The following is a 26,576-nucleotide window of genomic DNA, read 5'->3' as shown; positions in this document are numbered from 1 at the left end:
CCCCCTGCCCCTGCTCCAATAAACAAACAAACAAACAAAAAAAAAAATCAAAACATTAGAAGTGTTTGAAAGTGGAGAGAGAGAAAGAACTATGAGGAGAAAAACCATACTGGATGCTAGCAGCATGTCAGTATTTCAGATGCTAGTCTAAGAATGTATGCGCTTATACCTAAGAGTCCAAAGAGAAAAAGATCTGGGTGAGTTGTGTTCTATAGGGCATTTGATTATATCATGCTACTGTCTTTCAAAGGCAGCTATTAACTACTGGATTGATTGTGGTTTGGCAATCAAACTTTAACCTTTTGTTTGTTTACAAGTTTGTTTTAAGAGGCTTTGAAAGAACTCATGGTAAATACACCACCTAAATACACAGGAAGGCTAGTTGCTCCATACCATTTCTTGTGAAGTTTTCTGTGTGACTGAGAATCACACATGAGAGTGAAAAGCTCGTGTGGCAAAAACATAGATGTGTTTTCTTGCTTCCAGACAATGCCAAATACTACAATTTGGTTTTCAGATTTTGTTTTTTCATGTTTAGCTTTCTGAATTCTCAAGACATCTGCACACAGAGCACGTGCAGGTAGTCTGCTTCTTAGAGATGCTGAGAGCATCCTGACGTTATTGGTTTTGATGTGACCGAGGGGAGTTTAGCATTTTGAAAATAAGATAATTTTCATGTTCAGTGATTAAATGAAGAACTGGAAGCCCAAATTTGTGCACCTGAATTCAGATGTTATGCTTTCTCTTGGTACTACTTTTATACATGGTGTTTTGATACCTGTCTAAACCCCTCAATCAATATCAATACTTTATCAGGTGGATACAGAAAAGTGCAATGATGAGATACAGTTGCAGGGATCAATGGCATGTCCTTCATGGTGACAAACAGAGTGACAAAGCCCATTTAACAGCTGGTGTCGAAGATCCTGCACCATGCCAAGGCTAAAGGTCTAGAAGTATTATCCAAGCAGATGAAGAGTTACTTACACGGAATATCCCAAACTGCCAGCAGAGTTTGTTCCCCAAGAACATGAGATGACATGTTTCTTTTCTGAGGAGCAATAGCCATTAGCTATTCTAACTGGGCAGTGCTTTTAATACCTATGCCACAAGATACAGCTTTTGCTAAGCAAAGTTTTGTCTTTAGAATGCACTTCAGTTTTTTGTCTCCAGCCTTATTTTGTTGCTCTTTTAGTTTTGTTACTTGTTTAGGGGCAACCATGGAGGGACAGAAAATAAGTCTTGTGTAAAAGAATTATATAGAAATGCTGAAACCCTGAACAACAGCTGGGTGTGAGGCAGGCATAGGTCTGCCAAAATGGAACAATAAGGAGAGAGATCACATAGTGATAAAAGGAAGTGTAATGAGACAAAAACATTATAAAGAAAGTCTGACTTGGAAGGATTAGTTTGTGGATGTATCCTGTGACCTTACAGCTCAAAGCATGCTGTCTCTTTCGCTTGTCCTTGTTTCCAGTAGCCATAAAGGCTTTCAGAGCAGACTGATGCAATTTGATGTACAAAGGAAAATGTTGTAGTATCTCATCCCAGATGAGAAATTGGTGAAAATAGTGATTTATCAGGTTCTCTGTTTCTGAATCTTCAGTGACTCAGAATAACTATCTGGGATGAAAGAACTGTATTCTCACATTTCTTCAGGCTTTTGTGAGAAACAGATTAGATATAACATGCTTCTAATATAGTTGCTTTCACCTGAAAACGTAGTGATGGCTTTGCCTTGGATGAACATGCCCTCTGGGTCATATTGCGATTCTGCAGATTTATAGCTATGGCATTGTTCACTGTTTAAAGCAGTGCACATGAAGTACTGTAGTGGTTTTTCCAGAGTATCAAGTCTTTATGGGAAAAGGAGTCTCCAGGGCACTTCTAGAATGTTCTTTTTATGGTTTAAATGAGGGCTTTGTGTTCTCTTCCCAAATAGAGGCAAAGGTATGTTTAATTACCTAGATAGCTTCTGTAAAATGTATTTCTAAAGAAGTTTTCAATAGTCTTGGTTAACTGCCTCTTAAAACACTCATGATGGCCTGTGAATATTCCAGATGCCTAAAAGAATTTACAGCACAGTAATTTGCTTTTCAACCATTTTCAGTATGACTGAGTTTATAATCAGGGAAGTTGATGAGCTGGCAGTGTTTTGCAAGAGTCCCAAGTCCCCTTTGGACACAGGATACTGGAGGCAGCAGCAAGATAAAGCTTCTTCAAACGTGGTTTGTTACTCTGGTTAGCCCTGACCCAAAGCAACTTTGTTAAAGGGAAAGGAGCATGTTCCAAACCTCTGTTTGACTGCTTAAAATGTGATCTCTTAAACAGGTTGTTTGGATTATCCATTTTGGTGAAGGCTTATTAACTGCTTCAGGTTCAAACTGTGTTACTGAATTAGTCTTAGGAAGCAAGCATTTGAAACTCCTGGAGTATGTTTCCTTGTATCTTTATTTATTAGATAATATTATAATTTATGCATCACCAATGCAACTGCTGCTTTTAAGTTGTGTTTGTGTTGAGAAATATTCTATATTGTAGAGTAGCTTTTATTTCTGCACACTAGCCCAGGTGTTTTAACCTGCTATGTTGGCAACTCTTCCCTTTGTTGCTGTTTACATGGTTCACCTATGCATATCTAGCTATGCAAAGGTTTGAGGAGGTCTCTCTTCTTGTGTGGATACAGTTCATGGACAGGGCAGAAGAATATTGCTAAATCAGGAATTGGGTATTTTTAAAAAAATAATCATTCAGCTTAATGCTTTAATTGTTTTGATTTTGCAGCACTTGAATGTACAAATTAGGTGAAAAGAGGTCAACAGTAGGTATCTTTGTAAAGATTAAATATGCTGGGGACATAGTGCCCTTTCAGTGACTGCAATATGTTATGTGTAAATTATTTTGCAATGAAAGCAGCAACTATCCTTGTCAAATCTGATGATGATAATGAATTTCCCAGGGCAGCTCATCTTTGGCTGTAAAATACCAGTACAGCTTTGAGTAGCTAGCCAGAGGAAAATATGTAACAGACATCATAATATTTTTAATTCCAAAGTGTATTTTACCAAGCAATTAATGGGAGTTAGAGGCAACAGGAGATCTTCAGACAAGATTATGGCAAGAGCCAAATGTGACAGGCTAATGAAGAGATCTTTAGAGTCATTTGATGAAGTGAATAAAAATTTGTCTGCAGAGAGGAAAATGAGTGTGCCATCACACTGGTCGTTGCTGATGGATTTCATCAACACAATGAGGTTCAGTAAAGGTTAATAGGAGTGTGTAATGTGGTGTAACACAAACTCCCAATGATCAGGGAGTTCTCTAATGTCAAGGTGAGAAGTATGCCATTGTGACTCATCTTTCCATTCAGATCAACCTGAACTTAAATTTTTTTTGTGGTCTGTTGGGCAGGGCATTGAAAGAGTAACAAGAAAGCTTCTTCTCTTTATAGTTCTGAACTGTTGTATGACACTGGGCATGCCACTTCAATTTATGTATATCTCAATATTTTCATGTATACAATGGAGATTATTATAGATGCTCTTTCTATAAAGTCTTTGGAGCTCTGTGGATGAAAAATTCTATACCAGTGTTGAACTGAAATAATTTTGTTTATACCGTCTCACCACTATTGCTTATTTTCTTACAGCCTTTAAAGTTGCTCCACTGAAGCCTTTTTAGGGAAAGGAGGACACGAGTGGCACGAGTTAAAATCCACACACACCATAGGGTCAGTGTGATAATGGGAAAATACAAACCCTTTTGCTGAGGAGAGATTCACAGATGAGTCTATCAGAGGAGTGCACCATCTGTATTTGATATCTCTGCTGGGGTAATGCCATCTGAGTACCCTTCTGCTCAGTGGGAAAGCTCCGATTCCTACTCACATGCACATGTAGTTCTGGAGACAGCTTTGTATTTGGCTTCAGATTCAGGTTTATTCCAACAGCACCTATATAACTAGTGACCACTCACTTCTAATGAAGCAGTTGGAGGATGTGCTGTATATTTTTATGTCTGCTAGGAACTGCTCTACCATTCCTCATGTGCAGAAAGGCTGTGTGCTGGTATGGTACAGCACTGAAGAGCTCAAGCCTCATGAAGTTTGAACCTCCACTGTTTGTCTCATCAATATGAGCATGGATGTTTTAAAATAACATTGTATCATAAAATGCTGTGATAGATTTTCCACATGAAGAGCAATTTATATTCTTAGTTTTGATTCAAAACCTCAGAGCTATATTTGGCTAATAGTGGAAAGCCTTGCATAGCTGTGCATAGCTCCTTTAATTTTGACAGAACTGTTAATGGTGTAAGGCAGCGCAGCGCCTAATGTGACTACTTTGTCAGGTTGCTCCACTTTAATTGTAGGGTTTGGGTTTTATAATTAAAAACCAAAACAAAACCAAACCCCCACAAAGGAGGGAGTTTATTCCTGTAAAAAGGAGTAGGTGTTTTTAAATCACCTTGAATAAATGCCATTTGTTTTAAATTTTGTGCAGTAATGTTAATAACACAGACGAAAAAATCATTATGCAATGTGAAGAGCATTAAAAAAGGGATGTGAGCTTTATTTTTAGATTGCAGTGAGGAATAGATTAGCGAAAGAAAAGACCTTTTTCGTGGTGTGTAAAAGCATAGCATATTATCAACCTTCTGATCCATATACTCTAGAAGAACTTAAAATGCTAAGGTTACTTTGAGGGAGAAGTCCATGTCAGTGAAGCAATCCATGGGTTTAGGGTTAAGAATTAATTGAGACAGGATTCCTGAAACAGCTTTTGGCTCCTTAACTATAAAGAAACCACATCAAGAGCTGCAGATTGCATTATCTGTGAATTTTTTGCAGCCTTGCAGACTCATTTGTTGATTATGTTTAATTGTCAGGACATTTCAAATATAGGATTAAACTGCTTCTAATAAACCAAAAATTTGTATGGGTCAGCACTCTGTGTCAAAACATGTTACTGGTAGGACTTGCATGGCAGAGTGAAGCAAATTAAAGGAAATTAAAGGAGTTCAGGCAATGCATATAGCACAGGCTCTTTTTTGGGCAATATATATTAATTGAAATTGAAAGTTGGTGATTTAATCAAAAGTGTGTGTTTCTGTAATCTCACTTTTAATCTGCAATGTTGAGACTTGAACATCTGAAAGTGGTTTTGTGTGTGTGTGGGGGTGTTTTTGGTTGGTTTTGGAGTGTTGGTTTTTTTTTTTTTTGTGTGGTTTTTTTTTATAGTAGGGAGTAAATATGCTTTTTAAAAATAACTTATGGCAGCAATGGATAGATTGAATGGATATTGGAACTTTCATTTGCACGTTGGTTCTGCATTTTCGTTATAGAGCAAAATGTACATGCATATACATAGAGTTAGCATGTGTGAAAAAACCTCTCAGCTAACAACATGTGTGAAGTGTGTATAAGTATGCAAGCTATGAATACACCTCAGAGACATACTGGTTCCTAATACGCAACACAAACTGATAGATTACTTTTAACTATTATTACAAAATTCCTGTAAAGTAAATACCTTTCTCTAATTAGGATGGTAGCGGTATTTACTGGCTCTGAAAATCCCAGGAAGTGGGAAGGATTTTCATCATAATAGTTGTAGTGTTCTGCACATGTAAAAGCCCCCACAATCTTGTTGAAAGACACCGAGTCTGTTGCACACTTGTGAGTAACTTGAAATATTTTTATACACAGCATAAAGGCACTTATCTTGATTTTGATAAGAGATGATGGAAGCAGACCCAAATAGGAACACAAAGGTCATGCTTCTTTTTGCAGAAAAAATGAGAAAAAATTGGAAGTGTAGCTGACATATGGCATCTTTCAGAGGTTGTCTTGCTTGAAGAGGCTATTTCTTTTCCAGACTAGATCATTCAAGCTGCATGAGTTTTGGGGTGCGCTTGGGTTTGCTTTATGTTTGTCTGCTTTTGTTGGTTTTGGTGTGGTGGTAATGGTGGTTCAGTGCCACATACTTGGATTAAATTAAATGGTTCAGACCTGAGTTTCATATAGATTGCTTTCTGATCTGGTATTTCTAGATGATCATTTACTGTGCAAGAAACAAATATCCCCACCTAAATCTGTGAAAACTGTTAAAAGTTCTCACAGTGCAGTACTGTCTGTCTTTCCTTGGCACTTATGTGAAATGAACTGGCAAAACAGATACTGAAAGAATAATGTTTTCTGTGTGTACTTTCTCAAATGACAAATGCTCTTGTCACTCTGGAGATTTTCTTACCTAATGTTGATTTTTGCAAGCAGAAAGAACCAGTGTTTTGACTTTTTTTTTAAAATAATGCAGTTGTGCCTGTTTGACCTTCTTGATAATTAGAAATCTATTTTTCCAAAGAAGTTGTGACTAACTTTTCCATAGCCTTTTGTTATGCAAGTCAATTATCTATAGCAAAGTTAAGGCTGTTAATTACAATACAAATGTGTTACTGGGTATGATACAAATGTTGAGAACTTTTCAGTATCTCTTGCTGGAATTGTAGAATATTGAAAAAACCCAAGATTTTGATGAATTTTTTTTAAAAGAAAACCACAAGACAAAATAATTTGTCATCAAATTAATCTCTTTTACACTGGAGAGTAATGGCTTGTTTAAGGCACTGCTTGGAAGAGCTATTTAGAGTAGCAGTACTACAAAGTATTTTTGCAAGTTTAAAGGAGGGTTTGGCCCTTAGAAGTCAGGTTTTTTTTCACCACTGTCCGTGAGAGTGTTTTGCTTAATTGCAACCACAGTGGCTTGCTGCTATTTCCTCATTTGAAATGAAAGAAATAATTTAAAGTAAAAACTATTTCTAATTTATTTCAAAGGGGCTATTTCTTTGCTGTTTTAGCTAATTAATTTAAACAAAAAACAAATGTAATATTTAAAAATCTAGTGGTAGGGAAATGATGAAAGCCTGGAAGTCAGACAAACCTCTGCAGTGAAAGGAAGAGTCATCTTTTGTTACATTCCTATTGTGTTTTTGGTGTTGTGCATGCTTTTTTGTTGTTTGTTTGTTTGGGGTTTTTTTGCTGGTTGGTTTTAGTTTGTTTGGGCTTGGGTTTTTTTTTTTTTTTTGTTTCTTTGTTTTCCTGTTTGCTGTGATTTCAGTTTCCTGCATTGATAGTTGTTATAAAATCAACTGCTTCCTAGATTGAATCTAAATTCTGAGCCTCATGCACATTAAGTACTAAGAGGAATTGCATAGGCACACAGAGATTAAGCTAGCACCTCTTCTCTCCAGACACAATCTCTAGAGCACAAGGATACCAAAACCAGATGGTGTTTTTTCCAACCACATAATTCCTCCTGTTTTGGAAAGTTCCACTGATGGCTGAAAAAATAATAAAAATATTTTCCTGGCAATAAAATATGGAATGTAAAATACATATTATGTAAACTTTTTGTTATGTAAACCTCTTGATTGCCAAGGTCTTGCAGATCAAGTAAATACTCCTAGTTTGTTGCAAATGTTCTTGAAGGTATCCAACAACTGACTAGACATGCACCATGCAAAATGTGTGGTCTTTTCAAATTGAACTGAAATCTCTTTCCTTCAATTATTTATTATTTTAATGTTGAAACTTTGGCATTTAAATTAGGGAAAAAATGTATGTACTCTGAGCTAGCGTAATTATAAAATTGTAAATTATCAGTTGAGAAATAATTGCCATCTATTTTGTATGCAAGTTAGTAGTAAGTGTCAGAAGTATGGCTTTTTAATGTTTTCTCACAGTGGCCTAATACACTGCATGGTCTGATTCTCTGTGCCTAGAAAATTTGTCAACTTCAGCTGTACCATTCACTTTTCAGACAAATGCAGTGATTAATCTCCTTGTTTTCTTCACTTGACGGTAAAGCTTAAATCAATAAATCTGATGACCTGAAAACAGTTTCTTGAAGTGATGCATTTTAGAATGCTTTACAAGAACTCAAAGGTCAAGTCTGAAGGAAACCGGTTTTATCTGAACTTGATATGTTGAACATGATCTGTGCAGCCTGAAATAAGTGATTCAAATTTGTACTTGATCTATTGACATACTGAATAAAATAGGTTGTTCATGGCAGTGCGTTTCGTTTAATTTGTTTTAAATTCTCCAAAGCTTCAGATCCTCTGGGATGAGGACTGACTTTGACATCATTAATTAACTGAGAATGTGTTCAATTTACTGTTAATTTACTACATTTTTTTCCCACGCTTAGTATTTGTTGCAATGATATTTACCTCTCTGTTGTCTATGGTATTCTTGTATTTTCTCCAGTAAATAAAACCTTAATATTTTTCTATTTTAGGCAAATCACTATCCCAAATTATTTTTTTTCAGTGCTGATTAGTGAGTCGTAGTAGCAGCATAAATGGAGTAGCAGAGTTGAAATCAGAACTCTGTGGCTTTTGAACGCAGACCAATAAGGGGAAAAAAAGGCAAATCTTCCTTCCTGCACCCTAGGGAGAAAAATGCAGGTGGTCTGCTTGAGGTTTCTTAGATTATTTAGACTACTATTACAATCTCGGCTGGAAAAGAGTCTCATGATAGGAAACAGTGTAGAAAAAAATATTACTGAAATTATGGAATTAAAAAAAAAAATATCAGTGTCCTAAATATTTACTGATAACTTTGTGTTCTTAACTTTCTTATGAAATTGTCTGGAAATGATTTATCAAATATTATATGCTTAGCAAAATATTCACACAAGTTTTTTACAGGGAATTATCAAGTTTAAAGCAAGTCTGAAGTGTCACTTTGACTTGAAAATCAGTATTGTCTGAAGAAATAGGTACAAAAGAGACCTTCTGTCACCACCTGAGTGACTGATAATTAATTGATCCTGACATACTCACTTATTTTATCAGCTTAGTATTCATCCAGATGTTTTGAGCCACTGTTCTTGATGCCCTTATTTTTTCTTCTTTCTCTGAAGTTATATAAGGTTTGGTGATAATCATAGTTCTATAGGTAAATTTTGACAAGAAATCCTTTCAGTAATACCAGCTTATTTCTCTGACTCCAATTTTGTGCTCTGTGTTGCCCTAAGAGTCTGCTTTAGAAGTTTGGAAGACTTTTTTTAGTACATGGGACTAAAGCTAGCAGAAGCCAGGTGTGCTTTTCATCTTCCTTGCAAGTGTCATTGAAGTGGAATTGTGTGAATAGGTAATGGACTATGAGCAGTTCATTGCAATCATGTTTTAAGCAGAGATAAGCAACAACATCTAGACTAAAAGCCATTAAAGTACAGGCTGTAGTGGAATGACCTGGGCAAGAGGAATGTTCTCAGTACTAAATGCCCTTTTTTAAATTTTTTTTTAATATATAATATTCTTACAAGCTTCATTGTAAACACTGAAGAAAGAAAACAAGTTGATATGCAGAAAAACACAGGATAAAAATTGTTTCGAGTATGCTTGTAGTGCTTAGTCTGAGAGTTACTTACACCGCAAAAAAGAGACCATAAGTAAATGCTCATCCATGTTATGTAAAGGACACTTTGCTTTTGGATAAAGACTTGTGTTTGTGGGGTTCATTTAGGGTTTTCTTTGCCTAGAAAATTAAAAATGACCAGATAAGCCTGTAATACAAGTTTTCTTCATGTAAGTGTTCTATAAAGCTTGTGAAATAGACATCTATAGGTAGTTCGGCTAAGGAGGAGGTTGCAAAAGCACAGTGGATTGCCAAGCCTGTCACTGTTTTTAAGAGTGTGGGTTTTTGGTGGGGGTGGGCTTTTTTGTTGTTGTTGTTGTTGTTTTTTTAATATATAGATATGAGGAATTTTTACTACTCTTTTTGGATGTTGTTCAGTTGCAGGGAGGGGCAATTTAAACATTGTGAAGAGAAATCGTTTTTCTGTAGTGCGTGAGATAAATATTTCTGTTATAATTTCTTAAAGTTGTGGTTCTAACACAGTTTTTTCTATCCTTGTGACAGCATCTGGGCACAAAACAGCCTTCTGTCATGCAAACAAACATCAAATAAAGAACATCAGCAAAAGTGTAATATGAAACTAGTAATTAGTTGTCAACATTTGAGCCAGTTCCCTATGAATAACTTTTCCTTAAATATTTTGTTTATTTGTTTTGTTTTTCTTCCAGAAATACAAAGAATATGAGAAGGATGTTGCAATAGAAGAAATTGATGGCCTTCAGCTTGTGAAAAAGTTAGCAAAGAATATGGAAGAAATGTTTCATAAGAAGTCTGAAGCTGTACGGGTAAGCAGCAGATCAATCTGCTATTTCGTTCTACGATGTAAAACTAAGTTTATAATTTAGGCTCTACTCTGAAGGCTGTACTATTGATTGAAGGTTCTGAAGTGGAAATATTAAAGCATTCAGAAGTATTTTAGCATTGGTGTTCAAGAAAACAGATATAAATTGTTTATACTATCAATAGATAAATACAGGAGAGAGTAACTAGGTTTGGACTACCCCATGAGTCTGTAAGCATCACTTGTGTTCAGTAAAACCATAACTACATGTGCATGAAAATGTTAGATTTCAAAATAACAGACCAAAGTAGATTTAATGTCACTGTGCACTATTGTGAAATGTTATTTGAGGGAATTGTCTGAGTTCAATAACTGTCCTTTAGTTTTCAATGGCCTTTAGTTCAAATCTAGAGAAAATGCAGATAGATCAAGTGGGATTAAGTCCAAAATTCTTTTAATGGTAGTAGGCACCACATCACTTTAAATGCAACTTAATGATCATTAAGTAATTACATTGAGTTTTCTGTACATCTGTAGTTGTTGGTTTTTTATTAGTATCTCCATTCTGATCCTTCTTTTTTAGAACCTTTAGTGCTGTGTTAGATTTCCATAAAAGAAGTTCTGACTTGCGTTTTACTATGCTGAATAGGTGTCCATTGTAACATGCATGTACTAAAGAACAGGAGATCTTCCTGTGGTAGTTTTCATTTTGCTTACTCTTTGCTAGAACATGACTGCCTGTAACAGTAGTTTCTATTACATCATCTCTATCAACAAATTAATGGGACATTATGGTGATGCCATTTACAACCAGCTACTCTTTCAGCCAGATTTATCAGCTGAGTTGAAGGTTTTTGTGTTTGAACTGTGGAGCTGCACAGCACACCCAAGGACGGGGATTCTTTTATGTAACTGTAGATGCAATTTTGCCTTCAGCCTTTTATTATTTGTTATGGTGCAAAAAGGAGGAAGGAATTTGGCTGCATTTTAGAGGCTGAATTTTCTGGGCTGGCAGTGAAGTAAAACATATTTCAGCTTGTAAACTGAGTGCTCTTGGCAGAGAAGCAGAGAAAGACAATAAACACGGAACCTCTCAATGCTATTTTTACAGTTTGTTTTCAGAGAAAAACTGCAATTCAAGATGCATGCAACAGCTTCCAGGAGCCTGCGGAATATTGACTTGGGGGTGGGAGGAGTGTGGCTGGATGTATGGGGTGCGGGTGGGTGTTTTCCTTGTTCCTTAGCAGAAAGAAACCTGCTGCCCTGAGATCATAACAATGTCAAAAAAATATTCTCGGAACAGAACTTGTTTAGAGTGAGAAGTGACCAGCAAGCTGCATGCTGGCTGCTCTTTGGAGCTCTCTTCCATCTGGGTGGAGTGCTCTTGGGAACAGCAGCTTGTCTCTCAACTGAAACTTGGTAACAAATGTTTTCTAATGTTTGTGAGTGTTTGGAAGTGGTTTGGTCTCTTCATACAGATGGTGTTTTTATCTAAGAGGGAAAAAAATAGGCCACCACGCTCTGAGTAGAAGGAAGTTCAAATTCTGTGAAGTCAAACCATGCATATAGTATTGTGTGGAAGGGTTTTGGCGCCAGAAAACGTGGCTGAGATCCAGAGCCTTCTTTGGGAGGTTTCCATTTTTGGAAAAGAAGTTAGAAGCTTGGTTTGGACAAGGACTCTTCTTCTAAAAACCGATCCGTTAAGTGTGCCTTCCAATGCGGTTATTATTTTCTGTGTAATTACATAGTGTGATCCATCTCGGTTGCTATATGTGTAGTTGAGTGATCTTTTATGTTATCTTTTATGTAGTGTTCAGTATTTTATATCATGGTAAGTATAAAAATCCTTTGGTAGAGTGCAGTTTTTGCATGAATTCCATCTTTGGTACATCACAGCTAAGTTTTTCCTCCTATCTGGAGTGGTGAGATGTGAGTTACAAAGCTCCTCGGGACCGAAGATCTCTGCTCTGTGCATCGCTTTGCCTCTAAAATAATAGAACTTTGGCATAAGCTTCTGATGAAAACTTGCACAAAAGAGCACTGAAATCTAGAGTTTAGAATAATTTTTAGATGCATTAGCAGTAATACTTGGGTATGTACTAAATGAAGACACCTCTACAAAATATATCATCCCTAGAAATAATGGGGAGGCCATAATGAGGGTTCAAATCAGAGTGCTCAGAAAACGTGTTCCCATGTTACTCCAAATTATTACCCTGTGCTGCTCGTTGGATTTGCTTTAAGTAGACGTAAAAATCCATGGTTTACTTTGGAATGCTTTTTAGATAAAACATTTTAAGCAACATTTTTTTTTTTTTCCTAGAAGATGTGGAAATCTGTGAAAATTTTTCAGAAAAGCACAGTATATAAAATGTTTTATTTGCAGAGAAAGCCTAGAAGACCTGGAAATATAGGAATAGGATGGCTTGGAAAGGCCTTCAGGTTTGAGTTTGTATTGGTGTGTGGTTTGTTTTTGTTTTGTTTTGTTTTTTCTTTTCCTTTATGCTTTTAAACACATTAACTTGTTTGAACCTCCTAATCACATTTGAACTCCCTTCTCCCCCTCTCCCCCTTTTTATAGTCTGGTTGAATTTTTATCTTTTTCTCTCATCACTTTTCATAGTGATTAGTTGGTTCAGTGTGATTTTTATCATATCCATTCCCTGCTTGAATTACCCTTCATATGCAATTATCCTATCACAGAATGTCCTATTTTTGTGCTGTCAGATAGATACAATAAATGGAAAACTGAAAGTGCTAAACTAATTATATAACCTTTTGTCATCTACTCAGTGATGGGAAACCCTTGCAAACAACATTTTTTCTTTTTTTTTCCTTCCCCTCCCCAGCGTTCACTATTTACTTTAGATGTATGTCAATTTAGGATATTCCTGTTAACTATTGCCTTCATCATAGTGTCCTACTTGATCAAATTTCAGAGAGGCAACTTCAGATTTTGTTTTGAAATATCAGTGACATGATTTAAGTTAAAAACATTGAGAAGTGTTTTTCATTCAATGTTTCTGAAGCTCTCTTTGTAGCTGTGACAAGTGTAGATGTATCCATTTGTCTTCAAGACAAAGATATTTGAGTTGGGGAAAACCTTAGTGTCTGTAAGGTGGCATCAGGGGAAATATTTCCTGTGTTGTTCAGCAGTCAGTTCAATTTTGCAGCCAAACCCAAATGGTCTTTTTAGAGCCCTGTGTAATGTGCTGTCACTTGTGGTATTCCTTCAGTTGTTTTTCCTGGACTTGTAGTGATTTCATTCATAGGAAATGTCCTTGATTGGCCTTAATTAAAAGGTAGCTGTGATTTTTTTTTTTTTTTTTAAGTTTCTGTTTTAATTTTTTTGAAGGTTTTATGATACTTGAAAGATTCTATTCATCTGAAATGAAGAAGAATAGAGCATGGTGACATAACGCCCCTTATGAAACTTGATAGTGAAAAAAAAACTGGAATTAAAACTATTAAATTCATCCTCTTCCTAATCTTTGTTAAGGGTATAACTAGAAAAAAATCAAAGGAAGATAGAGGGAAGTGAAAAAGAAAGCAAAATGAAAGATTAAAAAATTATTAGGGAGCATTCAAAAAGCTATTATTGAAACTAGCTTTGCACTTAAATGTCTATTTTCATTAGTGTTTCTTTACAAATAAAGAGAATCCTGTAAACATGTTTGATTTAGTTGTAAGGTGGCAGATCAAGTGTTTAGGATTCTTTCTCTTTGAGACACCTACCTTTACTGCAGTAGAAAATGCAAATAAGAGGTTTCTTTTTATTAACTTTTCCTACTGCAGCTACCTGGTGTTCATTGTGAAGCTGATTCTCATTATAACTGTACTGTGAAAAGTAATTGCTGTTGTACAGTAATTCAATTTCAGTGCATTCATGCATCAGTAAGCCAGTGGGGTTTATCTAGAGAAACCTGGGACTTTAAAGCTTTTTATCATGAAATTCCACATGCAGACAAACGTTCTTCTAAGGAGTAGAATATCAGCATTTACATTTAACAAACATTTGCAGTGAGGAGTAATGGATTTTTTTTTTCCACCAATGGCTTTTATACCAGTCTCTAAATGGTTTTCAGATGCTATTAGGAGGATATTGTTTATGCACAGTAGAAAAAAGAAAAAAGTATGCTTATGCTTATTTATATATATATAGTTTGCACATTCTAGAATTTTGACGCATACATGTGTGTACATATCTTTATGGACAGCATTCTGAGGTTTGTGTGTGTAACAATAACAGATGCAATTTACTTTTTTTTTTTTTTGGCATATGCATGGGCACATTATATGTAAGCAAAGTGTTTAACTCCATGTACTGCAGCCACATATTTCCAAGCAAGCACTGGTAAATTGGTGTCCTGATCAAAAAATTAATTTCTATTTAAAATAAAGTAAAATGTTGGTGATGAGAACGGAGATCATGGCAAGTAATCCAAGGATGAGAGTGAAAGGTGCTAAACAGAGGAAGTTTCTTTTTCCATAGGAATATTTTAGTGGTATTTAGAACTGGAGTATGAAAGCAGACATTTAAGTGGATGTCTGTCTTATCTGCTGCTATACACCTTTTCATCCAGGATTTTAGTCATTCACATTAAGATTGCTGCTTCCAGCTGATGTCACTGAACTCAGAAAAAAGTGTTATCACACAAAACAAACTAAATAAATCTCAGATTTATATAATTAGGGGTGGGGGTTGTGGGAAGCTTCTTTTCTTCTTCCAGTGGGTAATTTGTCATGCTTTTTCATTGAGGTTATTGCTTTCCTCCTCCCCCTTTACATTTGAACTTATTGTCACTTTTGCCAGTGGTTAAATACCTGTCATGAGGTTCATGGAGAGGTTACGGGAAGAGAGTCTGTAAAATCCTCACTGAGGAAAGGCAGAGAGAACTCAGTCATAAGGAAGGAGTGGAGAACACAGGACAGTGAAAGGGTGCTGGAGTGATGTAGGAGGAACCTGAACAAATATGGGAAGTTTATTTAATAGATGAGGTGTAGAGATAAAAAAAATCCTGATGTTATATGAAAAATGGGAACCAGATGAAGGATTAAAAAGAAAACAGTCAAAAATCGAAATAAATATGTGCCTCGGTCCTTTGTGTTCAGTAGTGTTGGATCTATCTTCTTAAAACCATTGAGCTGTTTTTTGGTTTTGTGTGTGCATGTATTGCAACCAAAGCAAACACAGTTTTGAATATTCAGGGACCATATCTATGGATTAGGTAAAAACCCCCATTTTTCCTCAGTCAAATTTAAGAGAAGTCTGGCTTGAATTAATACATTGTAGTGAAAGCTGAAACACAGTAGCAGTGCTGAAAGAAAAAAAAGGCTAACAGGGAGAAATGCTCCAGGTGAAATTTGAAATGAATTTTTGAGTGTGTTTTATATCTACCCTGTTCTTAATGTCCACTGTATATTTTATTACACTGTATTTTTATTCTGATTTTGTATCACTTTGATCCGAGGCTAGACTGGAATTCTTGAGAAGAGAAGCAAATAATCATTCATATTTCATATTCATATAACAGAAGATAGAAAGGTCTTCAATGTCAAAACTTATTACTTTGCTTGTCTCAGTATTTCTAAACGTAAACACTTTTCCACTATCCACTCTGTTCCATCACTGAGCTAATTTGCATCTGAAGAATTAGAAGGAAGAAAGATGAATATCTACATGCACTATTTAAAAACTGTGATGCTCAGTGGGTATTATTCTGACCCTGATTCTTTTATGTTATTTTAAATATAGTAGGATAGGTTGTGTTTTATCAGCAGATGGAAATGGGAGAAAAATACCATGAAGCTTATGAAACTCCAGGAGGAAAAATTACAAATGGTTGTGGGTGGAAGGAAATCATGGTGAATCAACCTAGTGTCACTATAAATAGCTTTAAATGACAGAATAAAGACATAATGAATAAAGGAGAGATGGTTACAATTGTCTTAATTATGGCCAACAAATTAAAGGGTTTCAGCAATATTTTTATATTCACATTTAGTATTTTAACTAAGTATTGTTGGTTACTTTTGGTATCATTTGAGTTTTGCTCATAGCTCTACTGATCTCTGTATGTAAGTGATGAGTTCATGTTCTGAAGGCGTTAAGAGCTTTATTTACTTTTTGCCAAATTAGTCTACACTGGAAAATGAGAAGATGGTTAGCAATCCACTGACTGTGGGGTATGAAGCAGCATGATACATGACTTTGGTAGTTATAGTTTGAAGACTATTTAAAGGCACACCAAATACTTTTCTCCTTTATTGGTTTTGGACTTAAAAAGGTGCTTTTGTTTAGATGTGTAGAAGTTAGGCTCTGATAAATGAAGCACTAGCAATCCTATTCTAGTGCAGATCAGCTAGAGCACATATTGCTGCTTTGCTTTTTGTTTCTTTGGGTTTCCCATTAAAATTGTGTATTTGTAAACAGATACTGATAAGAATTCTGAAAGGGGAAAATGTTTCCTTTTATTAGAGTGCATGTGGGCTTCTCTTATCCTTAAGGTTCATTCTCATCACATAGCTGCAATGTAAGTGCTCTGATGTCCTCAGGCTGGTGAACAACAGAAATTAAGGGAAAAGGTAGAATCAGTTTCTCTCATACCTGCACTACCCATGTAATGGAATAGATAGGTTTAATGGAAGTCAGAGATTTTGTCTGTAGATCAAGCACATTGATAAAATCTTTATCTAACCTCTTATATGTCCTAAAATCCTGGTTAGCTAAGTAGAGAAAACTATTCTTCAAATAGATAGAGGTGTGGTGGGAGGGGGAAGAGTTAAAACCTGAAAACAGCCTTTGCAGGTTTGGAGCTCTCATTTTCTTGGTATGGCTTGAAATAAATACCTAAAAAAAACACCCCACAACCAGCCGACCAAAAAAACCCATCTACTTTAGCCATGCTTTCAATTTTGGCTGTCTTTAAAGCTCTGGAATGTTTGCAGGTTAAAAGAAGTCCATACAGTCCAACCAATTGTAAGAAATCTAGTGAATTTCTTTTGAAACGTCAAATTATGAAAAAGAAAAAAAAACTCTTAAGAAAAAAGGGAGGAAAATAAAGACTCAGAAAACTTAAAAGCATTTTCTGCCAAAGAATATTATGATGGTTTCATCTTTAGTGCTGAGAAAATAAGTGAAAAGTAGTTAAAGATAGTGCATTCAAATATAGAACACTTATCTGAAAACACAGGCACAGAGAAAAAATCAAACCAGCCACTTCACAGAGTAAGTCTTAGACTTCATTGCAGAAGTGCATAATATTCACTCCTTGCCATCAACATAAAATAGCTTTCCACACAGTAGAAAAAACAGTAAAGTAGTTTTGGAAGAATGAAGTAGCATAAATTAGCCTCATGTATCCTTCTTTCTTATCAGTGTTTTAGAGCATTAATATATTAAAATATTTTACGTTAATGTTATTTTGATAAAAAAAGTCAGATTGCCCAACTTGCTGTTCAATGTGTGATTTCAAATACTCACTTCAAGTCAGAATGTACTAACATTTTCTCTCCAGTTGCACAATTGTCACCAGTTCAATTTTCAATTATAACTCTTTATTTCATATTGTAAATATGCATCATTAAATCTATTTTTGGAATAATAAAAATTATTCTGTAATTTTATAAATACTAGTATGTAAGTGTTTAATCAGCTCACTGTTTGTTATTACTAATTGACTATAAATCTTTTCTTGAGAAGATGACCTGTAGCTTACTTGTTGTTCATGTAGCATTAGCCTGTTTTCTGAAACCTTTGATAGATTCAGATAAATGCTTAGCTAATGAATAAAGTTATTTTCTGAAAGAGAATACTCAGTTTGGTGTAACTTGCATTCGTCAAGAGTAGGTTTTCAAGCTGTTGCCTTCTCTTTTTATGTGAATGATGCCAAACTCCTTTGTGGCTCTGTGGTGCATGAGAGAATGGCAGGAGCAGTAGTGAGGAGAAACCTCTTAATAGCTTTCTTAGAGGGATTTAATGAATGGTCATTTATCAGTCTCTCTCCTACTCAGAGTTTTATCATCTCTGTGGGATTCTTTATTTTGAAGTGCTCAGAAGCATTTAAATGAAAACAGTTGTGAAGAGAATTCATTAATATTTTTAAGAGCTTTAATTCTTCACTCTGACTTTGTGATAGAGCTTCCAGAAGGTGTTGTCAGGTCAGGTGTGTTAGCTTAGCCTAAACTGCCACTTGGGCACCATTGAGAGAGAACCTCCTACACAGAGGGTGAATACCCTATTTATCCTGCTTAACTCCTACTTGAGTTTGACTTCAGTGTAATTAGGTAGGAAGATGCCAGCTTAATCTAAAATACTTTCAGCTTGGTTCATTTGTTAGGTTGCCTCTAACAGCTGATGATGTATTCCTTTCTTATGTTTTGGATTTTTAACCCTTACTGGTTCAAAAGGTATTATGTCTCATCTCATTTCCCCTGAAAACTATAGTTACTTTTATCTTCTTATTTGACTATAATTATATTTATAGATTTCTCCAGTAAACCTATCATATGCTCCTTCCCTCAGGAAATTTCTGTTAGACTGGAAAACCAAATGGACTATAGCAGTGTGCCTTAAGTGCACAGGGTCTCTAGGCAGCTTCCAGTGATTATGGGAGTAAAGAAACTAAACAGCACCGCTGAATTTCAGGGGACAACAATTTCTTCTTGAGTCAATCGGGAATTTAGGATTATCACCGCAGGCCTATGTTATGTGAAACACTTTTGAGAGACAACAGTGGACTGAGAATGAGATGCTTCTTTTTTGTCATGGAAAAGCAGGAGGGTTTTGAGAGTGAATAATCTGAAGCATTTAGTTACTATTCTTGTATTGAAATGTATTTTAACAGCTGTGTGAAATGCAGTTGTAATAAAACATCAGACTTGATGCTGGAAGTAGCACCTCAGATGTTCAAAACTGATCTTTCTTTGGATGAATACCAAGAAAAAAGGCTAAAGTTTTGTTTGTTGGTGTTAGACTTCTGAATTGCCCTAGCTTTTGCTTCTGTTTTCGTGCAAATTGGCACTGGCTCTTCAAAAGAAATCTCACCACCAGCTTCCACGGGTGTGTGCTCCTCTGTTTCCATTATGTTTCCCTCCACTGCACTGTCACAGATGTTTGTGTGGCTGTGCAAAACAGCACAAGAATTAAGACCAAAGAATTATGCAGTAAAGAACCCCCAACCCAAAAGCTTAAGAAAGAAGGATTTTAATGAAGAGTCCAGATGAATCTTTCAGTATACAGACAGAGGGATCTTAAAACATTTATGTCACAGAATCAACCAGGTTGGAAAAGACCTTTGAGATCATCAAGTCCAACCTATCACCCAACACCATCTGATCAACTAAACCATGGCACTAAGTTCCTCATCCAGTCTTATTTTAAACACTTCCAGGGATAGTGACTCCACCACTTCCCTGGGCAGCCCATTCCAATAGGCAATCACTCTTTCTGTGAAGAATTTCTACCTAACATCCAGGCTAAACCTCCCCTGGTGCAGGTTGAGACTGTGTCCTCTCGTTCTGTCACTGGTTGCCTGGGAGAAAAGACCAACACCCACCTGGCTACAGCCTCCCTTCAGGTAGTTGTAAAAGGCAATAAGGTCTCCCCTGAACCTCCTTTTCTCCAGGCTAAGCAACCCCAGCTTCCTCAGCCACTCCTCATATTGTAGAATTAAAACTTATGGAAAGAAAACAGCTGAGGACTACAGCTCTGTATAGCAGTTCTGCATTGCATTTGCAGGAGAACAACTACAGAGCACTGACACCTGTGCTTGAGATTGCTTTTCCTTTTGAGATGATAGAAAGTTAAAAAAAAAAACAAGTTAAAAATCTGGGGGAAGGGGGATGAGCAGAAGTGTGATTTTTGTTTGTATTGTTTTGAGAAGGAAGAATATCGTGTAGCTCATGTTCTCTTTAAGTCATGTGTCATTTAGTGCTTTGTCTTCAGTGCTGTGGCAATATTAAGTACAACAGTGCAATAATTGATTTCAGGTAGCATTTTAATTTCTATATAATGTAGTTATGCCACATTAACTTTGACATATGTTTTAAAATTAGTTACACTGAAGGGAATAAACAATAAATAGAATTATAGATAACACTTTTTGTAACTTAGATTACTGTCCATATAAATAGATACAGCTCTGTATTCTTGGATCAAATGCAATTCTCTGTTCTTTGAACTGGCACAGCACATCTTGGATGATTGCTTCTGGCAGTGCTGTACAAGTACTGCTTGGCAATGAACTGTTTGAGTAAATCATAACAAAAAAAGTATTTCATGGAAGAAAGAAACAGTTCCAAACTGATACTATAAATTGAAGTTTTATTGATGAAGCTGCTTTTTGTCATAAAGGTTAAATTACAGCAATCATTGTGGCATAAAGCACTACAGAAATACTTCATTACAGAAAAATCTTGTGCCCTGTGTTTCTGATGGGTCACTTCAGTACAATGAAAAAGTGCAACAGAAAACATTATATGCAAGAAAAAAAAAGAAAATAAATGTACTGTAGCTGTTAAATCTTTGTTTGAAAAACAAGCTGGAATTGGAGAAGCAACCTATGCTGCAGAAAATGAATTGAGATTTCATGGATCTTCTCCTCACCTCTTCCAGATTTACAATAGTGTGGGCTATACACGGTGTCCCCAAAAGGATTACAGGACAACTATTTTAAGGTGTCAGAAAAAAAATAATGCTGGATATCTGGAGGTGAATTCATTAGTTCTTATGTGTAAGGATAAGATGTATGTAAAACCACTTTAAGTGGTAAATCTTGGCCCAGGTAGGGAACATGCCAAGGGAGAAGGTCGGTAAACACCTTTGTTTGCTAGTTTGTACATCACTTAGTTTTGTCAGTGGTGGTTTTGGTACCCTTTGGGGCTAGCACAATGAGGGGATTTTTGTCCTTCTTAGGAGCAGATGAGAATAAAATTTGTAATTAAAAAGGAGTGGCTTATGTTGTAATTTTCATTACATGGAAAAAAAAGGAGGTTTGTCAGGAAAATAAGTTTTACCTTTCATTTTCCATATCTTGTGGTGAGATGGTAAATTAGCATTCTGTAAATGTGCCAGTAAATTAGTAATTCTAGAATCATTAATTTTGCATTTATCTTAATTGTGTTGCATTTAGGGAGTTTTACTCTTCTTTTACACATAACAAATAACACTGTGGTAATATTTTTGACATGGGTCTAAGAAGACTAAATGATCTTATTTTAATGCAAATATTTTTGACATATAAAAATGGAAATACTGCCTTGATTGTGAATTAAGCAGTCTCCATTTAAATGTCAATATTAATCTTTATACAAATGGGAATAGTTATTTTTCTTTTGCTTTTAAATAATTACATGCTTATGATTTAGAAATTAAATCACTAACCTCTTGATCTTTATTTTTGATGAAAGTTCAATAAGGAGTTGGTTAAATGCATAAAAGATGAGTCCATGGGTGGCTAATTAATATACTAATGGACAACCTTTAACTCAAGAAGTCCGTAAACCACTGATTGCCATAATCTGGAATGATTTACTGAAAAAAAAAAATTAAAATTATATGCTATCTTTTTTAAAGATGGTATAGCTTGCTGAGCATAGGATACAGTTCTTTGAGAGCTGGTGCAATCTTTAATGGAATTTATTTATTTATTTATTTACTAAATGCTGCATGTTTCTGGCTTTTGTCTTCTCATTGATCACGTTTTCTGAGCTCAAATCAGTGTGATATGATATCAGACAAAACTGTCCTGTATATTTAGCTTTTACTTTTTTGCCCAGAAAGCGAGATCAACCATGCAGGTGACACTGGCCTGTCCTCTTTGTGCAAACCTAAAACAATGCTCAGGAGAAACTCAAGAGTACTGCATGCTAAGAGTAAGAAGTTCCTCAGAATTATGTTAAGACATCCCTGGAGTCTAAAAAAGGTAGAAACAAAACAAAAACTCCAAAAAACCAACATAAAGCTGCTTCTGGTTTAAAATCGTCTGAGGTCTTTGGGCCTCCTCTTGCTGCTTGTTGTTTTGGGGTTTTTTGGTTTGTTTTGGTGTGTTGTTGTTTGGGTTGTTTTTATTTTTTTTTCCCCCATCTTCTCTTTGATTGTTGAAACTTGGCTTTGTTACCATGAATGTAGATGTGTCTGAGCAGATGAAAAGGCAATAACAAACAAATGTTCACCTGTTTCAATAAGATCTGCATCTCTGTGAGGCTATGGGTGGTATCTTAACATTCTCTTCCTGACTGCAGGTGGCACTTTTGAATTTTTCCCAGTACCCTGTTTTCAAGTTGAAGACATGATTAATTGGGAGAAATACATTTTATTACTCCATTTCTCTCCTGCTGACCATAATGCAATATATTGCATAAACTTCATAGAATTGCTTGCCATTTTTCATGACTAAGGAGGATGGCATGTGTGCTTGGGAAACTGTATGAATGATTAGTTAATTATTTCAGGCTATTCCAAGTCACAGTCTGCACCAAAGGAATTATCAGTGCCTTTATAGGTCGTCTTTAAGCCATAACTTATTGTAACTCTTTGTTTTTTGAGTTTCATAAAACTATTTAATTACTTTGGTTCTTCTCACTCCTCTTTTTTTTTTTTTTTAATGAAAGCACATGTTCTCATTAAAAAATAGAATAGAATTCTTGATCACTGTTTTTTGGCTTTTGTACTCAACTTTGAGGCAATTAATTCACTTCTTCCATGCTGTGTCAGTAATGTCTGCCACTTCCCAGATCCTTTGTGGTTTAGCTACCTCCCACTGACAGGCTTGCTGCTTGTTAGAGAACTACCTCTACTTTTCTGATATGTCATTGGAAGTTTTGAATATGGACTACTTGTTGATTTTTCTTCCCCATTAATCTTCAGTGCCCTGTAAACTTTTTTTTCGTAAGCATGCTTGAGTCCACTTTATTTATGTGGTTGAGTTACCTGTATGGTGCTTCATCTTCAATTCTAAACTGTTTACTCCCTGCATTGCTCTTTAAGTATTTTTGAACTATGATGGTATACTTTTTCCTTTCTTCCATAATTAAAGCAGTTATTTTGTGAACTTAATGAATTGTTATTCACATTCTTATTTCCTCTTTCAGATGTACATTATATTTATGAATATAACATATCTTATTAGAATTATGTGTTCATGGTGAGCAGATAAGTGTAACACAGTGATTATTTTATGGTTACCCTGAAGTGAAATTCCAGGAATAATTTTAATTTCTGAAGAAAAAAATACAGGATTTTTAATCTCTAATTTTTAGAGATTAATTTGCTAATGATTAGATTGAAAGTCAGTTTTTAACACGCAGGTATGACCCATACTGAGTTTTGCAAGACTCTTCAGTATATATACAGGAATACTAAGTGGACCAGGTGAAAAAATGTTGTTGTATCTTTGTGATCTCTGATGATACAATCAGGTGATGGCACAGAAAATACAGTTTTATTAGAAGACTAAGAAATAGATTGTACTGGAAAAATGTTTAAAATGAAAGGAATAAATAATGGCTTCTATATTGCATATATTACTCTGTTAAAACAATTTAGTGTAACATATTATTGTGTCATCCTGGAGGCATATGTATTTTTACTGGCATCATGTTAGAGTGCATGGCAGGTATATGAGAAATATTATCTTATGTAGTTACAAAATCATAGAACTCCAGCTACTCCTGCTGAGGATTTGGATATAGGAGATAGGCAACACAAACTCTAGGTTTTCTGTCCAATATAATTAAAATAAAAACTAAAATAGCAGAACTAAGTCCAAAATTAGAAGAATTTTATGTATTATACATGATTAAATGAAGTCTTAAAAAGCTTCATTCCACAACAGAAGCACTGAGAATTGTAGTATAACGTAGTGCTTCATGTCATAAAGATGATCTTGACATGACTCTGATTATGTTGTAGAGCACAGACTCGGGATGATGCACAGTGTTCCAGATGTAAATCTCAACTCTTCAAGTATTGTTCCAGGGTTCAGGGAAATTTATGAGTAGCCATAAACACTGTACATTTCTTCAAGGAGAATTTAGTGTCAGTTCTGTGATAGAGGTCTGCTATATGGATCTTCTGTGTTTGTTTTGCTTCCATAAAAGATAAATCCCTGTTTGTGCAGATACTGTGGGGCTAAAGTCCTTGTGGGTACTGCTGTAGGTGGTACACTTTATTTCTTCTTGCACTGCATTCCTTACAAAAGTCTAGTGTGAAGAGGTAAGTACATGGGATAGCAAAAATCTTAAGCTCTAAGCTTCAGGTTAAATTTCATTTCTTGGGGTAAAAGTCTTTCTAGGAAGTTTACAGGTAAAATAAGCTCACAGACCTTCACTGACTGCAGTCCTTCAAAAGCTGCTTATAAAGCTCCAGTGTAGAAAAACCTGGAAAACATTTAGAATTTAAATTAAACCACACAAACTATTTCATGTGAAATATTTTACATGTTATCATTAGTGCTAATACCATCTTTTCAGACTGTGAATGGGATTGGCTTTAGTTATAATTTTTATGTTATGGTGACACAAATAGTTCAATGTCAAAGTCTAGCTGAGCCTCTGCATTCAGCCTATCAAAGCTAACGTATTTACCATCTCCTACTGACTGCAACATGGATGACTGTCCAGTCAGAAATTTAGCACCAGCAGCTCATTTTACAGAAGACTTTGCCCAGCCTGCTATGGCAACCTGGACTGGCCAAAGGGTCTGAATTTAAGAAAGTGCTTTAGAGGAGAAATGGCTTTGTTACCTATTATAAATGTCTGTTATTTGGTTCCCCTTGTTTGTGTTACAAAGCACTAATGCTTTAAGAGTGAAATGGGGAAGTGGTTTGGTGATTGTTACTCCAGTAATTAATTGTGCTGCATTCTCAAGTGGGCTGAAAATTTAATTTCGCTCTGAAGTAAAAGAGATTTATCCAGGATGAAATTTCATTCATTCTGATTTCAGTTACTTGCTTAGAATGATTCTTATGTGACAAGCAAATATAACCTGACATGAAAACAACCTATGAAATGTAGTAAAAACACCAATCTCTTAATCTACAAACTTTTCTATGGTTTCTTTTTGTTGATTATTTTATTTCAATTTGGGTTTTTTTTGAAAGGGCATAGCAGCTTTAGTATTTCTTCCCACAAATTTGTGATGCTTTTGAAAAACCATCCTTCCTTTGCTACTAGTTAATTATTTCTCATGCTATTTGTTTATGAAGAGTTCACAATAGAAAAAATTCTGCATGAGTTTCATTCCTTTCTGTAGATGCTGTAGTGTTGGCTGACTGTCTTAGTCTTCTGGTATAGCATCATATATGAATTACATGATACAAATATTTTTAGTGTTTTGGTGCAGTAATTGAAGCAAATAGGAAAATTAATCATTCAGTGCACCAGAATAAAGGAAAATTTAAATAAACACTATTCATTTGCAATGTTGTTTATCAGCTGCCTCCTCTCTCTTTTATATAGCTCTCAATATCTTCTCAGATGTTTTATGTGTTATTACATTTGTGGTTAAAAGCTGTTAAATTGTTCTCTTTGCCTGCCTTTCATTGGGGAATTCAAGTACTCTGAGCTAAAATTAGTGTTCAGGTCATTACAAAGACACTGCTGATATTGTATTTCATACTTAATGAATCTTTATTGGCATCCAGGTCTAACCTTGACTCTGCTTAGTGAATCATGACTTGGCAGACTCTGAATAGGTGCTCCATTGTCCCATCAAATTCCTAGTGTAAATAAACATGATCTTTCCCAGGAAGTGACAATTTCATAAGATGCAGTTTTGTGGGTCTTAAAAACAACAAACAATAAAAATACCACCATTCCCCCCCTCCCCTTGTGCTCTCCTAAGGCTTTATACTACAGACCATTGGGCAAGGTTTGTGGTCTTGAGGAAAAGCTCTATAAATGTAAATTAAAATTTACATTACATTTGAACTTTGTAAACTTAATATAATCTTGTTCTTAAGGTTTCTTCTTTTGGCCTCTTCTGAGACCAAATGCTGCTCTAGATGGCTTCCATGATCTGAGTGCACATACCTGCTCTGAGGTGTAGGGTGGGGGAACTGTGTAGTCTAGATCAGGAGTAGCAAAAACCCAGACTCAGCAGCTTGTTAGCAACCTGATAATTTCTACGCAGAAAGCTAATTAAACTAAAATGAAGTAAGAAAAATTCAGAGCTCATCAGTTTCTGTGCAGGGAAGTTGTTTAAGGTCAGCTCTGATCTAGAATCTGTAACGCACAACTGTAAATGTATGAATGCAGTTTCCCAGATCTTTGGATGAGAGCCCCCACTGTCTGGCTGCCATGTATTCAGAGGTCTCTCATTTTCACTAGAAATGCCATTCTCTTGCACACGACACACACAAACTGACAAGTTTT

At 35.6% G+C, this 26,576-nt stretch overlaps 1 protein-coding gene across 1 annotated transcript in view; it reads left to right on the top strand.

Moving 5' to 3' along the window:
* The window catches only part of CACNA2D3 (calcium voltage-gated channel auxiliary subunit alpha2delta 3), a 409,143-nt gene that overhangs the window by 80,743 nt on the left and 301,824 nt on the right, over positions 1 to 26,576 (top strand). Inside the window, exon 3 of the mRNA XM_054387292.1 lies at positions 10,090 to 10,206. Within this exon, the coding sequence (XP_054243267.1) occupies positions 10,090 to 10,206 (117 nt within the window). The remainder of the gene's footprint in view (positions 1 to 10,089; positions 10,207 to 26,576) is intronic.

Source organism: Indicator indicator, chromosome 15 (assembly GCF_027791375.1).
Source record: "Indicator indicator isolate 239-I01 chromosome 15, UM_Iind_1.1, whole genome shotgun sequence".
Classification (NCBI taxonomy): Eukaryota; Metazoa; Chordata; class Aves; order Piciformes; family Indicatoridae; genus Indicator; species Indicator indicator.
This window is presented reverse-complemented; position numbering and strand designations above follow the sequence as displayed.